Genomic DNA, 17736 nt, shown 5'->3' with positions numbered 1-17736 from the left:
ATACATTTGCAGTGCAAGTATATTAATTGTTTATGAATATTGCTCAATATGAATTCCAATACCCGAGTACTATTTCACAATCAATCGTTGTAAGTAGCCTGATTACCTGACAATGAAACTCGCATTTCTCGCCTCTCCACCCAGGTGCACAAGTACAAATCCCAGTCAGAGCATTGCAGGCTCCTCCATTGGCACACATACAGGTTACATTGCAGCCAAGACCCCAGGTACCACTCGGGCAGTTTATTGAGCAGTCAACGCCATGCCAGCCTGCAAATACAGAAAGGGTTTTTTTTAGAAGAGAAGGCTTTAAAAAAGGAGAAGCTGTTTATTGTGCTTGTTTTGAACGTTTTCCAGGATGGGGACCGCCTTGGTGCTTTAGAATTTTTCCATCAGCATAATACCAAAAACATACATATTTATATCTACATTATAAACAAGTGCAGCGTTTCTCAGTTATAATTCCACAACAGAGGCACTGCCTCTCTAAAGACCTAGGCCATCTCTAACTTATCAAAATCATCCTTCCACATCTGCACATTCTTATACCTTGTTTCCATGGGCACGGGTTGACCATCAATCTGAGCTGATCTGGGCTCTCCCACACTCCTCCTGAAACCCTATTGATATACCTGAGTTGATGAAAAAACTCAATTTCCATGCAACGCGGGTTTGATGGATGTTGGCAGTTCTTTCCCAGCAAGCCTTGTGGCTAAGGTTGCATTAATTTGTGTAAACAACCGAAAGGATGGACGTTATTGCTTGCTTCTGAAAATCCTAACAATTCTTTGGAGCTTTTTGTTACTAAGAATAAACTAAACGAGAATATCAAAGCACGGAGAAACCTGCTCACCCCAGATTAGATGCTTACGCCCCCTCGTCACTTAATTGGTCCGTATTATGATGTACTTCCACACATCCCGCTTTGGCCCACTTTGGGAAAGCGTCAGAAAAAAATGAAGGGCAGCTCGGATTGGCAGCCAATGCAGGTCAGTTAAATTACCATGGAAACATAGAACATGACCCTTCTTGACCCGAGTTTCCTACTGCATGTGCAGAAAGTTTAAGCCATTAGAAAAATAAACTTCACCTCATTATGATAGCATCCCTCTAAATAAGGAAGAAGAATACATCATTTATATACTTCTCCATTCATTTATCCCCACAAAAACAACCCTACCTGCTTTACAGGTGCATGAGCCGTCCACTGGAGAGCACACAGCACTGTTCCTGCAGTTACAGGTGGAGGAGCAGTTCATTCCATGAGTCCCCAGTGGACAAGCCATTGAACAGTCTGGGCCCTGGAACATGAGCAAATTTTGTAATTCTTATTATTTTTATAATTGTTTGATTGACACTTTATAATCTCATACTCCATACTCAATCTTATACTTTTCATATAGCCATTAATCTAAAACCACCTCACCAATTACATTTAACAAGGATATGGATATGTACTGTGATACAGTATTTGGAATAATGACATACCATATATAATGTGCATATCCGATATGATTATATAACATGATCTGCATGTTTATGTATGGTATGTTTGAATGCTGTACTTAATAGAGGTCACACTATAAATCAGATCAGGATGATTTACCTTAAATCCAGGGGCACAAATACACTGCCCATTTACACAGTGGCAGTCAGCCCCGTTTTGGCAGTTGCAGATTTGTTGACAGGATTCCCCGTAAAACCCAGGAGCACATGTCTCATTGCAGTAGAGTCCAGACCAACCAGGTTTGCAAGAGCACTCACCAGACATGGGGTGACAGCTGGTGGGACAGGATAAAGGGATTTAAAGTTCGGGCTGGAAAGACACTTGTGTTCCAATGATCACAAATCATCATAACAGGGAAAACTACTATCAGAGAGAAACAGGACATCTATGTCAGATCAGTAAGACTCAATATCTACTTTGAATATGCAGTTGATACTTTTGGAATGAAAGCACATGATCACTTTTGCAGGAAGACTCATTATGAATGACACTTTAAAAACCCATCAATCATCGTTATACTAGTGCAGTAATCTGATTGATAATTCACCGCCTGTCATTAAAAATTCTTAACAAGCACATAAAATGTGTCACGAATTATGTTTATGCTTCATATGAATTCAACATTAATAAATAGCAAATAAAGTAATTTGTCTCTGTATCCGGTTTAACTGCCATTCTGTCACAGTGTAGTGTTCATTTAGATTTCCTAATGTTCTGATTTTAAAAGCTTTTTGCATGTTTACATAAACAACATAACTTCAGCGAGCAAAACACAACATTAAAGTACAAATTTAAATACAACAGCAAACCTGAGTAATACTTTAAACTTGGTAGAAATCAGAACAGTTATTCAAAACCCAGGCCCATAATACCTTATTGTATATTCTTGCAACAAAAACAAGGCCTCTGAGAAGTTGGAATATCAGTATTATTGGTAACTGGGGAAAAGCATAAGGAAACCACAACAAACATGATGTAATCCTCTGATAAACTGCTGGGATAGAATCACAACAGTGTTTTCACAAGTTTGAAGGCAGGGAAAGTAGTCAAAACAGACAGCAACTAAACCGGCCTTTGAAATTGAGCAATGTGTCAATATTACATTACATTATTGTTCCATTGTAAATCAATTTGTAAAAAAACACCTTTCATCTTTCATTGGGCTTTCAGAGGCAGGCCCTGGTGTTAACAGAAATAAAACAGATGCCCTCAAAATCTTATGCTTGTGTCCAGTTCCCATAAGACACATCATTTGGTGTACTCTGACTGTGAGCTCTTTTGGAAAACCCCTTTAGCTGAAATCTCACAAATTATAGTCAACTTAACTACAGTTCAATACATACCTTTTGATATTTAAAAAAAAAAAAATGTTGTTTGATCCCTGTGTACTTCGCATGCCATATACACTGAACAAAAATATAAAGCAACATGTAAAGTGTTGGTCCCATGTTTCATGAGCTGAAATAAAAGATCCCAGAAATTTTCCATACGCACAAAAAGCTTATTTCTCTCAAATTTTGTGCACAAATTTGTTTACATCCCTGTCAGTGAGCATTTCTCCTTTGCCAAGACATCCATCCACCTGACAGGTGTGGCATATCAAGAAGCTGATTAAACAGCATGATCGTTACACAGGTGCACCTTGTGCTGGGGACAATAAAAGGCCACTCTAAAATGTGCAGTTTTGTCACACAACATGCCACAGATGTCTCAAGTTTTGCTTGTTGCCAGAGAATTGAATGTTCATTTCTCTACCATAAGCCGCCTCCAACGTCATTTTAGAGAATTTGGCAGTACATCCAACTGGCATCACATCCCCAGCCCACGTGTAACCACGCCAGCCCAGGACCTCCACATCCGGCTTCTTCACCTGCGGGATCATCTGAGACCAACCACCGGACAGTTGATGAAACTGTGGGATTGCACAACTGAAGAATTTCTGCACAAACTGTCTGAAAACATCTCAGGGAAGCTCATCTGCGTGCTCGTCGTCCTCACCAGGGTCTTGACCTGACTGCATTTCGGCGTCGTAACCAACTTCAGTGGGCAAATGCTCACCTTTGATGGCCTCTGGCATGCTGGAGAAGTGTGCTCTTCACAGATGAATCCCGGTTTCAACTGTACCGGGCAGATGGCAGACAGCATGTATGGCGTCGTGTGGGCGAGCGGTTTCCTGATGTCAACGTTGTGAACAGAGTGCCCCATGGTGGCGGTGGGGTTATGATATCGGCAGGCATAAGCTACGGACAATGAACACAATTGCATTTTATCGATGGCAATTTGAATGCACAGAGATACCGTGACGAGATCCTGAGGCCCATTGTCGTGCCATTCATCCACCGCCATCACCTCATGTTTCAGCATGATAATGCACGGCCCCATGTCGCAAGGATCTGTACACAATTCCTGGAAGCTGAAAATGCCCCAGTTCTTCCATGGCCTGCATACTCACCAGACATGTCACCCATTGAGCATGTTTGGGATGCTCTGGATCAACGTGTATGACAGCGTGTTCCAGTTCCCGCCAATATCCAGCAACTTCACACAGCCATTGAAGAGGAGTGGGACAACATTCCACAGGCTACAATCATCAGCCTGATCATCTCTATGTGAAGGAGATGTGTCGCGCTGCATGAGGCAAATGGTGGTCACACCAGATACTAACTGGTTTTCTGATCCACACTCCTACCTTTTTTTTTTTTTTAAGGTATCTGTGACCAACAGATGCATATCTGTATTCCCAGTCATGTGAAATCCATAGATTAGGGCCTAATGAATTTATTTCAATTGAATGATTTCCTTATATGAACTGTAACTCAGTAAAATCTTTGAAATTGTTGCATGTTGCGTTTACATTTTTGTTCAGTGTAGCTTTATCCCATTATAAACAAGCAAGTCTGTGACATTCATCCCCCAACACAGTGGTATACAAAAGAATTGAGCTATCAATTACATGAAAAAGTAGATCACCACGCCCTTTTCCATTGTATTTATATGTGAATATGTAGGTTTGGTATACAGACATACAGATATGTCTTCATATACCCCCAGTTACTGATACTCACAATAGCTTGTGCTAAAGAAGGTCCTTAGAAAGTTTCATCACAACTTTGCATGTGGTTCTCTAACAATATGTGATTATATTATATCTCTCTCTCTCTCTAGCAGTCAGTCTATCTCTCTCTCTCTCTCCTCTCTCTCTCTCTCTCTCTCTCTCTCTCTCTCTCTCTCTCTATATATATATATATATATATATATATATATATATATATATATATATATACACACACAGTGGCTTGCGAAAACTTGAGCGTGCATAAGTATTCACCCCCCCAAAGTCAATACTTTGTAGAGCCACCTTTTGCAACAATTACAGCTGCAAGTCTCTTGGGGTATGTATGTATAAGCTTGGCACATCTAGCCACTGGGATTTTTGCCCACTCTTCAAGGCAAAACTGCTCCAGCTCCTTCAAGTTGGATGGGTTCCGCTGGTGTACAGCAATCTTTAAGTCATACCACAGGTTCTCAATTGGATTGAGGTCTGGTCTTTGATTAGGCCATTCCAAGACATTTAAATGTTTCCCCTTAAACCACTCGAGTGTTGCTTTAGCAGTATGCTTAGGGTCATTGTCCTGCTGGAAGGTGAACCTCCATCCCAGTCTCAAATCTCTGGAAGACTGAAACAGGTTTCCCACAAGAATTTCCCTGCATTTAGCACCATCCATCATTCCTTCAATTCTAAATAGTTTCCCAATGAAATAGTTTGCCGATGAAAAACATTCCCACAGCATGATGCTGCCACCACCATGCTTCACTGTGGGGATGGTGTTCTCGGGGTGATGAGAGGGGTTGGGTTTGCGCCAGACATAACATTTTCCTTACTGGCCAAAAAGCTCAATTTTAATCTCATCTGACCAGAGTACCTTCTTCCATATGTTTGGGGAGTATCCCACATGCCTTTTGGCAAACACCAAACGTGTTTGCTTATTTTTTTTCTTTAAGCAATGGCTTTTTTCTGGCCACTCTTCCGTAAAGCCCAGCTCTGTGGAGTGTATTGCTTAAAGTGGTCCTATGGACAGATACTCCAATCTCTGCTGTGGAGCTTTGCAGCTCCTTCAGGGTTATCTTTGGTCTCTTTGTTGCCTCTCTGATTAATGCCCTCCTTGCCTGGTCCGTGAGTTTTGGTGGGCGACCCTCTCTTGCCAGGTTTGTTGTGGTGCCATATTCTTTCCATTTTTTAATAATGGCTTGAATGGTGCTCCGTGGGATGTTCAAAGTTTCGGATATTTTTTTATAACCCAACCCTGATCTGTACTTCTCCACAACTTTGTCCCTGACCTGTTTGGAGAGCTCCTTGGTCTTCATGGTGCCGCTTGCTTGGTGGTGCCCCTTGCTTAGTGGTGTTGCAGACTCTGGGGCCTTTCAGAACAGGTGTATATATACTGGGATCATGTGACAGATCATGTGACACTTAGATTGCACACAGGTGGACTTTATTTAACTAATTATGTGACTTCTGAAGGTAATTGGTTGCACCAGATCTTATTTAGAGGCTTAATAGCAAAGGTGGTGAATACATATGCACACACCACTTTGCCGTTATTTATTTTTTAGAATTTTTTTAAACAAGTTATTTTTTTCATTTCACTTCACCAATTTGGACTATCTTGTGTATGTCCATTACATGAAATCCAAATAAAAATCCATTTTAATTCCAGGTTGTAAGGCAACAAAATAGGAAAAATGCCAAGGGGGGGGTCAATACTTTCGCAAGCCACTGTGTATATATATATATACAGAGCCTTTAATTTGAGTTACAACAGAGTTAAGACGACAGTCTGCACCTGAGGTAGCACAAAACTGTTAAATGTCCCAGTCTTAAAAGCACAAATATTGTAGTGGATCAACATGTTAACATATTTTTATGGGCAGCAGAAAAAATCACAATAACAAAGGGGTGGGGGGTATTTACTGTGTAACAATTGCAGGCTCTAATATCTCTACTAATATGTCTCTACCTGAAACAGCAGCTCCATTGAAAGAGTGGCCAGGCAGCTGTTGTGACACATAACAAATGGTCATCATCAACTGTGCCGGACATTTGAGCTTCAAGGACTGACACAATGCAGCGCTTGTGCTTCTCTGGCTCACGCAAGCGGCTGCACTTACTGAGAGAGAACTTAAGCAACAACAAAATCCAGTAGATCAACTACACAGAGGCAGCGTTGAGGCCCTCCCCAGTCAGAACAGGTCACCTCTATGAGAGCCCACGGGACACCTGGGTGAGCTGAAGACTCAACCTTTTACCTCAGAGATTGGTTATCATTTGGCCTGACCATCATAGCTTTGCCAGGCTCGTATTCCGATATATAATAGGTTTTCCAGAGCTGTTTTGAGTAATTGTTTGTTGTTGTTTATTCACATTGTCCCTGGGGTTGGTGTCCCTGTCAGCCGCAGTGCTAGACTAGAGTGATTAAAGCATGTCATGCTTGTGCAGTGGTTTTAAAGCAAAGCTCCTATGGAGATGAGGACTGGGAACCGGGAGGTCACTCACTAAATGAACCCAGCCAGGTCATTTCAGCTCCTCACTTCTGAATACCCAGATCTAGTAAAAACACGAAAAAACTAGAAAAACAATGCTATTTGGTATTGGATTGACCAAAATGGTTAACTACACAAATAAATGGGCTGTGTGGGTTTCTAATTAATGGTTGATTAGATAACTTAGAGGCTAACGTTATTTTGCAATTAACTGCAACAAGACATGTCTGAGTAAATGAAAATTGATAGTAACATAATATAATGTAAAGTAAAGTAACATAATGGCAGCCTCTTTGTAATTAGCATGACAACAAAATCTGAACATCAAAGGATATCCTAAATGAGCATCTACATTTTAGCTTTTAAATCATGGGTTAATGTCAATTACTTATGTGTAACTAGAAAAGAGTATTGAAAGAAGCTTTTTGTTTTAGGTAGATGGGGGGAAAAAAGACAAGATAACTAGATATTTGTTTAAATGTATTCTGATGTTGAGAAAGTGTTCTATTAATGTTATTTCTTACAGAATAGTCCCAATGTTCATATAACAGATCCTCGTGAATGTTTTTATTTTTAAGGTCCTCATTCAAAAAGAATCTATTTCATAAACAGCAGAGCCTTTATACAAACTCACTTATCAGAAATTATACCAGGCCTACTGTAAAAATACTGAATCAATAGTGACCTCTCAATATGCTGAAAAGCAGATCTTACCTCTGGGTGTTGTGAGAATGGCAGGGACACTTTTTGTCGCACTTGATCCCATACACTCCCTCTGGACACAGTCTGACCTCGCAATGCTCACCGTTGTAGCCAGCCTCACAAAGACAGGCACCGCTTATATGGTAGCACTTCCCTCCGTTCACACACTGGCATGTTTGGGCACAGTTTACTCCGTATGTTCCAAACGGGCATTCTTCCTGGCACCTGTAATGGGCATGACAGAATAGAAAGGGTGTAAGCAAACAAACTGCAAACATCAAACAAAGTAAAAGGATTCCTGTGATATTCCACACACAAGCTTGAAAAAACAAACAAACAATCATCTTTGCTATAGAGTTTTTGCCTGCAGCTTTCAAAACCCATGGTGTATTACACAACAACACTCCTTTATTTGTTGTTTTTAAACCAAGCCTAAAAATGATGTTGCTTTAACTGAGATTTACTTGAGAAGCTTCTATAAAAATGTTTTTTAAAAAGTGCATTGAAAAAAAGGAGCAAAGGAAAGCGCAGAAATCACCACTGTGTGCCTCATTTGCTTTCAGAACTCAGTTTTCACTGAAGGTACAACATGGTAAAAATGGTTTAAGTAGAGTCAAAAAGCACATTCCCACAAGATTGTTGCCTTGTAATCTTTATAAGCTTATTTAAAAATTATAAAGGCAGAACAGTCAAACAATGCACACACATCTAACTAACCAGAAATATTGTATAAAATAAAGTTTCAAATCATGTATTAAATAGTCACTGAGGAACTGGACTGCGGTTTGAGAAGAGGGAAAGGGGATATATAGCCATGTGGAGGTGTAAATAGAGCTAAGTTTTGGCAGGGATTGGGTTAAATCTAATTGGGGAAAGGCCATAAGTACAAAGGGGGATAACTCCTTTGTTTGTGGAGAAGGAATTAGGTGTTGAGTCTGACGTGATGCCGGTCCCTGTATTTGTTCCCTAAGTCTGTCCCAAGGGTGTAAAGTTGGAAAGTGGTGAAATGATGTATGGGTTAATCAGTTGAATCACAATAAAAGTTCCAGCTAATCAAAGAGCAAGCTGATATGTAAACACTTTGCTCCAAAGAGTTTATGAACCCAAATAGACTGACTGCAAAAAATTCCAGAAGATTTTTCTGGAGTTCCCACAGGAGCCATACATGTAGAGAACTCAGTGGCAGATTGCAGTATCTCAATATTTCAATAACCTCTTCATCCTTATCAGGACACCATGAGAACCACTTAATAGTGATATCCAATGAAAGCAGCTTCATTTAAGTTTTTGCATTGCAAAAATATCCCATAAAAGAGCTACAGTACAATAAATCAGTTCTTTGTTTTTTACACTACCAGAGACAGCTGTTGCACCGAAGGGGCTCTATTCAGAAAGTGGCGCTCATTTTCTAATAATATCAATTGCTCTGGGGTGATTTCTATAAAACAAATACTGTGCTGCCTTTTGACTGTTTCCTGTTCAACTCAATTTTTCAGAGTCAGTATAAACACTGCTCTCTGACAAATATTAGGACATCATTGACACACAGGCTTACAAGGATGCCAAACCAGGACAGCCATGTCTGCAGTGTTTAACATGCATCACCATCTTTTATACAGTGCCTCTGCACTACCAACTGTAAGCCTTAGACGGTGACTTTCAAGTTATTTTGTCAGAATATGTCTTGGTACTGGACAGATGTGAAGTCACTGGGGCTCGATTCTCAAACTGTTTCTAATGAACTACTTTTGTGCGGTTTAGGTTTTAACAAATATTAGGAGTGTAAATTAGTAAGTCTAATTCTCCAACACCTGTTTTGTGTTCGTAAAGGTAATAGCAAAATGACCAAAGTCTGCATTGTTTTCCAATAAATTTATCAGCATTCACATCAGATTAAAAAAATAATGATGTTTGTTAATACTGCCCTAATCAATCTTATCAATACTTTTATGGTTTCTAGGCTTCATAGATATATCTTCTTATTGTGTTGTTATATATTCTTATACATGTCACAGGGCTACACCAAATCATGCTGTATTGTGCATTATTTTTATATAAGGCCAGTACCAGTGTGTATATTGAAATATCAGAAATCAAAGCATCTATGCCTAGAATTTTACTCAGCAAGTTAAATATTCAGTTGGACGACTGTGTAGAACAGCCCAGTCAGGGTCAAGCAACCCCAGCTGTTTCAAACCAAAAATGATACCAAGGTATCTGACAACCCTCTTTAATTGATCAGACTCAATTTTTCCACATTCTATTTTTTATCTGAAATGTGCTCTTTGGGTTCTTTATCAATACTGCTGAAAGGCAAAGATAATTAAAAAGAAGACCAACACAGACTTGGGACTGGAACTTAACTGTACCCCAACAGATAGGATAACTAGGGCTAAAGACTAATCAAGTTTCAAAACTATAAACTGTATGTACCAGTTAGCAGCCAATGAATTATTTTATACTCTGAAATACATGTTATTTTCAGTAGCAGTTTTGCTATACTCTGCTCGCTGTTTTATGTCAACCCAGTGTACACTTCCACTGTAACTAATGACGATGTTAATGCATGTCTAATTTCCAAGCTTGGGATGATCATTGATTTAAACTAGACTGCATTGAAAAGTCTCTCCAACAGTCCAAACAGTTCATGCACAAATAACAACTCCTATAAATGTATGCATTCACCAATTGATTTGGAAAGCCTGAATTAGGTCATTTTTTACTGCTATTATGTCATACTGCCTCATATATGTTTAGTAATATAGTAAGCCCATTCAGATGCTAACACACAGTAACCTATATATTTTTAAAGGGTGAAAATATAAAATAAAATACTGTACACTTCCTATTTACCCAGCAGAAGAGGCAAATTATTGTAGAAGATAAAGAGACTTAAACCTACCCAGAGCTCTTATATATAATACATAAGCAAAATAAGCTGCTCTTCAAGTGTCTCACTGGTAGTGGACATCATAAAAATGAGTTCAGCATTCACAGTTGTCTTACTGCAAACATTCACCTTGGATAAACCTTCTGTCCCTTTCAGTGAAGTGCTTTCTTACAGTATAGGAACTCATTCTAAATCTGAACAAGGAATAGTCTTCCTCCAAGCTGGTTACACCCTTGCTGATCCGTATGCTTTCCAAACTTTCCATTTGGCAACATATGACATTTTTTTTCTATGCCAAAATACTTTTCTTGACTGTTTTCCAGCCCAAAGGGTGTGGTTAAAAAATAAATCTATGGTTTGTGGGAGTCAGTCATGACATGTGGGTTTGACAAACCCTTATTAAGTCATAAAAAAGCCCTTGTGTTGCTATTCCTGTCAGTTCTTTGGCTTTTTAAATATATGGTTTTGCTTTCTGATACTCTTAATTACCAGCTTAAGGACCTTCGTATGGGCTTGATGATGCACATCCTGATTTGAACCAAGTTTGTCCTCCTGAGGCTTTTACCAGGTTTTTGAAAACTGAGCAGATAAGAAATAAAAGTCATCATTTCATTCTGAGCCATTTTTTTTTAACTGGTACTGTAGCACTTAAAGGTACAATACATTTTGCAAAAGAAATCTAATTTATTGTTGACACAGTATAGTACATGTTTTATTAAAAAAATGACTGATATATACCCATAATGAACTTAGAGTTAAGCATAGCTTTAATTACTGACATTAGTAATGCGTGACAAACTTTATACAAGTTTACTATAGTAAAAGCATAGCAAAGCGTAATAAAGCATAGTGAAAGCATGCTAAAGCATAGGAAAGCAATGTAAAAAACAATGAGGTATGGTAAAACATATTAAAAAACATGGTAGACCAGGGTTAATTATGGTTAATGCATGGTATTAATATGGAAAAAGCATGGTAAAAGTGCAAAAAAATAAATAAATGTGCAAAAATACCATGGTAAACTTGTGTAAGGGAAGCTAAGGCAGTTTCGCTGCACATTTTATTTGAATGTTCTCATTTAATTAGTTAGGCTTTTCAGTCAGGTCATCTGGTAGCATTCCAAGTGCACATTCTGTAATAGGCAATACAGTGAACTGCTTTGTGCACTCCATGCCCTTTGTACATGTATGGCCTGCAGAATGTCTTATTCTATTGTAGACACAAATCAGGGCCTCTTTTGCCAAACTCACAAAGTGATCCACATCTCCCAAAAAAGAGATTTCACCAAATTATGCAGCACCATAAGATATTCTAAGTAACATTTCAGTTAGCAAACATGACAATATCAGCAAAATTTTATGCAATATATCATTATAAGGCTTACTCAAAATGGTCAGAAAATAAATGTATTATCACTGTACTATTATAAATTCCAGTAGTACTACCAATGTATTTATTAAATAAAACATATATAGCTGTATTACGATAACAAATCCTTTGAGTTTATCAAAATTCATATACCACAAACAGATGGCAAGTCAGGGAACAGAAATACACACATCTGTCCATTTGCACAAGCTCCTCTAAATGTTTAAAGATTCCTAAGGGTTTTCATATCATGTGGCTGCAACAGTCATAAAGCCACCAGCCACAAAGAATGCATCCACTTGCAGAGCCGGGAACCCATCCATGGTCTGGTGGTCACAGGAAAATCCTTAAACTTTCTATTCACTCACATCACCCATAATAATTGTATGCGGTGTTTATAGTTACATTTGATGAGTACAGATGGAAATGAAGAGAATAAATCAAGAAAATAAAAAAAAACAAAAAAGGGGGATTAAGAGGATTAAGTAGAGAAGGAGTTTTTCACCATTCAGTCAATCCAGATCATTTCCACATTATAGTTGTTCAATACCCTAAGTAAGGCAATCGTTATGATCACAGGTAGGTCGAGGCAGCTTGCATCATCCACTAACCACACAGTCCTTTTCAAAGTCTTCCTGTTTTTCATCCTACATTGTGTACAATACATAGTCTTTGTTAAGAATAAAACTAATTTGAGTCTTCCCAGTTACAGACCAGATAAGATTATTATGGATTTTCTGAATCCACTGTTAATCCTAGATGTGTGTCATCTGCAGACTTAACAAGCTTGCAGTTTGTGCAGTACAGTATCTTGGTCCAAGAAATTTCAATACATCAGGAAAACAAGGCTGCAGTGTTACTGCCTGTCTCCAGTCTTACTAATTCAATCAATTAAACAAACAGTTCCCTACCAATTAAGCTTTGTATAGAAGTTGCTAGATGATCTCATCTTGACCTAGTGGCATAACACCTGACCCCATGTTTTCCAGAACACTTGCATAAGGTACAGCATAAGAGGAACGTCTTGTAAAAAAAACTCAAACTGTGTTCTGAGAACTTTTTCAAAGGGAAAATAGGAATACAAAATAGACTCCCTGTTTTGTCAGAGGGACAGATTGAGTTTGTTTTCATATAAAATTATATTTTTTATAACATTCTAACATACTGGTCGACAATGCTCCTACTTTACCTTTCCAAGTGTTTCTTTTTTATTGCTTCATGAAACAAGATTATATAGAATAATAATTACGATCGCGCAGCTCATAACTAAAGAAAAAAGAGCACCAGAATACATCTAACATAACTTGCAACAAAGTTTGTGAGAATAAAGGGTCATGTGCTAATTCACAAGGCCATTGTAAATAACATGAATGGTGCAGACTTCGCCATTATAAATCTGATCTGCTTTATCATCGGGGAACCACAGTCAGAGCCATCATCTTTTTAGCTAGTTATAAAATATATTTAAAAAACACCTTGATTTATATTATGTTCTTCTACTTGTACCATGCAATGTCTTTTTCATGTGCGTTTAGTGTTCATTGCTCTTGATACCTATTGGTTTTGGGAGTGATAGCTCCAGGGTTAGGGTTAGGGTTAGGGTTAGGGTCAGGACAGAGTCGTGCCGTACACTTAATGCATTATCAGTTTAAGTTGCAATCGATAGTTAGCACTGTGGTACTGTATGTGAGACGATATGAAGCATGAGAAAAGGACTTGGGGGGTAGCAGTGTATGAAACTCTAAACTCCACTAGACAGTGTGGAGAAGCTATAAAAAAGGCAAATAGAATGTTAGGTTATATAGCCAAGACAGATTAATTAAAATCTACAGAGGAGAGCAACACAATTAATTCCAGGATTAAAAGGCATGTCATATGAAGAAAGATTGAAAGATCTATATAGCCTAGAAAGGAGAGTCATAGGTGACTTAATAGAGGTATTTAAAATGTCAAGGGGCCAAGGGTCTAAGCTGAAGAAGGGCATATTCAGAACCGAGGGGAGGAGCTTTTCACAGAATGGGTGGTGAACCATTGGAACAGACTGCCGGATACAGTTCTTAAAGCAAAGACTCTTGGATCCTTCAAGAATAGACTGGATGCAGTCATGAACAATATTGTATAACCCTCTCTGTGACCACAATAAGACCTTTAGCTAGCTGGAGGAAGGGTGCTTCATCTAGCCACGGATTCCTAGAGGTTTCATTTTCCCTATTTACCTGTTTAGGGGTTTTTGTTTTTCTTCTCCTGAGCAGAGTTGGGGTAACTCTGTAATTAAGTAACGTGTTACTGTAATAATATTGCTTTTGTCAATAACAATGTAATATAACACGCTACATTTTTAATGGGAGTAATATTACAGTTACTTTATGCAAAAATAAAATAAAAGTTTGTCTCGTTACCTATTCTCTGATGTACACCTACATTGGTGGTCTTTAAATTTTAATTCAGTTGTGCCCGTAAATGTGAACTGCTCTTTATTGTATTTTACAGATGCAACCTCAGTCACTGTTTGTAATCTGTGCTTTCTCAGTCAGCAGCAGCAGTACCTCATATGGCACGTGCAGCACAAAGGAATGAAAGTGTCTTGAGGGAATCAGATGATTCTCGGGCATTTGCCATTTACTCCCACCTTTTACTCCCAGAGCTCAGCAACTCTACGAAATCAAGTCAACCTGACCCTAACCCAACCCCAACCCTAGCCTTAAACAACGCCTGCCATAAAACCTAACCTCAAACCCAATACCTAACCCTAAACCTAATGTTCCTCTGTGCTGCGGCAGCACGCCATCAAACCAGAAACAACTTACGCCAGTGCCTTGAATATCAACACAATCCTTATGTTACCCCTTAAGACGTAACTGTTATTTATTTATCCTGGACATAGTAGCTTTCATACAAGCTTTATCAGCAAGATCGGGAGAGCGAGAGGAGAGAGTAATTTAATGAACCAAAAGAATAGGAACAGTGACAGCAATCTGCCCAGCCTGACCTGTTATATTTTGTGTTTGTGATTTATTTTATCTCACACTTTTTCTTTTGTGCTCTGTGAGCAGGTGTTGTTTTGTTAAACCTTTTATTTTATTTTTGTATTATTTAAATAAATGGTGCACAGCGTCTTTTGAACTGCAGTACTGCATCTTTGTTTTCTTCCTGCATCTGGGCTGACATCACCACACACAACATCCTGTCAGTTTTTTTTTTTTTGTTTTTGTTTTCTTTTAACAGTAATCAGATATAGCTTACATGATACACTGAAAATAACTTAATCCAGTAAATCAGACTAAATGGTTTAGTGTGATCCTTTCCCATGCATATAGACATAATGTTGACTTGTCTTCAGTTACTGAACCACTAAACCAATTGTGTAACAATTATTGTTGTGCAAACAGTAGGCTGAATGTCATGAGCAGGGTCTACTGTATGTCATTGTGTTTGGAGTTGCTTATAGTTTCTATTGAAGCATTTATATGAGGATTTCTGATTACAGTTGATCATTTTGTAAACTATTATCCAACACTGTTAGTCACTAAAAAACAAACTGTTTCCACATGAACCACTTAAACCACAGCACAGTTAACATTATCTCTGTTAATATAAAAGGATTACACATATTTGTTAAAGAAATCACAGCATATTGTTTCTCCCAGCTGAAAGAAGAATGACTAGGTCTATACGATAAATTGCAGGGCTATACTATGTTGTGACTGTGTCTATATTTTATTTCTGGAGTCTATCAATGCCAGCGGGTCATTTCTTTGAAATTGTGAGTACTTGATAGAATTGTCTCTGTCACAGGATAATACATTTATATATGCGACCTTTATGCAGGGCTCACATAGTGTTTTTTTTATAAGTTTTCTTGTTTGGATTTTTATTTCTATGAAGGAGTGTGAGGTTTAGAACTTCTGAATGTTTTGTGGATTCATCTTAAAATCTGTATACATTTTCAAAACAGGCACAGGTACTGTTTTTATAGCAAACCGTTCACCCAAAACACTCCAAAACCCACTTGCTGGCTATTAATAGATCTATGAGGATTTATGAAGACTCACTAGTATGCCTCAGTGTATTTCTTCACTAAAAGGCCTCCTAATCCTAACAAAGCAACAGGCCTCTTTGCTTGTATCAGTACATTTATAGTATAGAGAACTCCACTGACACCAGCAGAGAGGTAATCTGTACACTTGACCGAACTCAGCTGTCTGAATTTACAGGTGCTTTCAAATACAGCAGGGATGAACAATTTATCACAAGAAGTTCCCAAACATGTTGAAGCAGGCTTGCCTCACCTCTCTCCGGTGTATCCTGGGCTGCAGTTACACTGACCGGTAGCTGAGACACACATTCCTCCATTATGACACTGACACTCCTGGGAGCAGTTTTTTCCAAACCTCCCTTCTGGACATGGCTGACCACACACTGTGCCCTAAATCCACCACACAGGTCAAAAAGAGAAGAGGGAAGGAGGTGCAGAGATTAGGATTAGCCTCCCTTTCTGATAATTGTACTTTCTTTGATGACAATAAACTGAGCACATTCTGTTTGGTCTGTAGCTCTTGAGGTTCATTGGTAGAAGAGTGACTGTAGATTAGGGTTGCCCAATCCACCACACTCCAGGTTTAATAGGTAAAATAAATAGTTAACTACTTCAGCATCTGGATGGATGTTTATTTGTTTGAATAAAACAATTTAGAACAGGGAGAAAGGCTTGGACGAAAGGGCCAACTTTACCCACCCCTGCTGTGGATCATCTTTTCTTTTCTACAGTATTACTGGCAATGGCACAAAAATAGTAGAGTGGTACTGAAAGGAAATAGTAATACAAGGATTGCAGCATCAGCAGTATAAACCATTGGCAGAATGGTACATCACCGTGGTAACATGTTGAGTGCCAAGAATAGCAAAACTGCAAGTATACGTCAAGGCCAAGTGTTCTACTGTATCAATTTGTCAACAATTCCTTAAGCCAATATATATATATATATATATATATATATATATATATATATATATATATATATATATATATAGTTAAACAGTCAGCATTCGTACCATCCATCCAGCAGGGCAGGAGCATTCCCCAGTGACGTGGTGACACACTCCTCCATTTTGACATGGGCACCTCTCTTCACACTGAGGGCCATGCTTCCCAGGTGGACACAGGTCTTCACAGCTGAACTCCCAAAAGGAAAGAAGTATTTAGAAATACAAAACACCCTTTCAACTTACCAGATTCATGATCAACTTTTCCTTTCTATCTGCAGTTCACTGCAGTGCCTTATCATTTTGAAAATATAAATATACTATATTACATTGTACAACATAAGAAAACTGTTATGCTAACAATTAATGAATAATGTGAAAAAAAGAAAATATCTGGTGTCTGCACACGTTATTATTTTTCTTAATTTTCATGACTGCATCCCTGTTTTACCAATGTGCACTCATCATTTTAACTCCAAATACCCCTACTGCTAAGATAATTGAGGCAAATGAAGCAAGAATGAACTAACTGAAAGAAGACATGGTAATGATTGTGTAGCCTGGTGAAATAATGGCATATCCTTAACTCAAGGTAAAAAAAATAAATAAATAATGCACATGCAAGGTTAAAGATATTTCTTGCGTACAACATGTATTGACTATGTTCTGGCAGGAGTCAAAAATCTTTTCCACAGCGGCTTCTCATAGGAAGATTTAAGCCCGTTGCATAGTGTTATTGCAAGCT

At 38.5% G+C, this 17736-nt stretch overlaps 1 protein-coding gene across 1 annotated transcript in view; it reads right to left on the bottom strand.

Annotated features, from left to right (window-relative positions):
* Positions 1-17736, bottom strand: part of LOC121315584 (multiple epidermal growth factor-like domains protein 10) — a 69124-nt gene that overhangs the window by 15406 nt on the left and 35982 nt on the right. The window contains 6 exon segments of the mRNA XM_041249812.1: positions 107-270; positions 1181-1301; positions 1607-1781; positions 7763-7975; positions 16298-16434; positions 17061-17181. Coding sequence (XP_041105746.1) covers positions 107-270; positions 1181-1301; positions 1607-1781; positions 7763-7975; positions 16298-16434; positions 17061-17181 — 931 coding nt within the window.

The sequence above is a fragment of the Polyodon spathula genome, chromosome 1, assembly GCF_017654505.1.
Source record: "Polyodon spathula isolate WHYD16114869_AA chromosome 1, ASM1765450v1, whole genome shotgun sequence".
NCBI lineage: Eukaryota > Metazoa > Chordata > Actinopteri > Acipenseriformes > Polyodontidae > Polyodon > Polyodon spathula.
The sequence above is the reverse complement of the archived record's forward strand: the minus strand, read 5'-3'. Positions and strand labels throughout refer to the sequence as shown.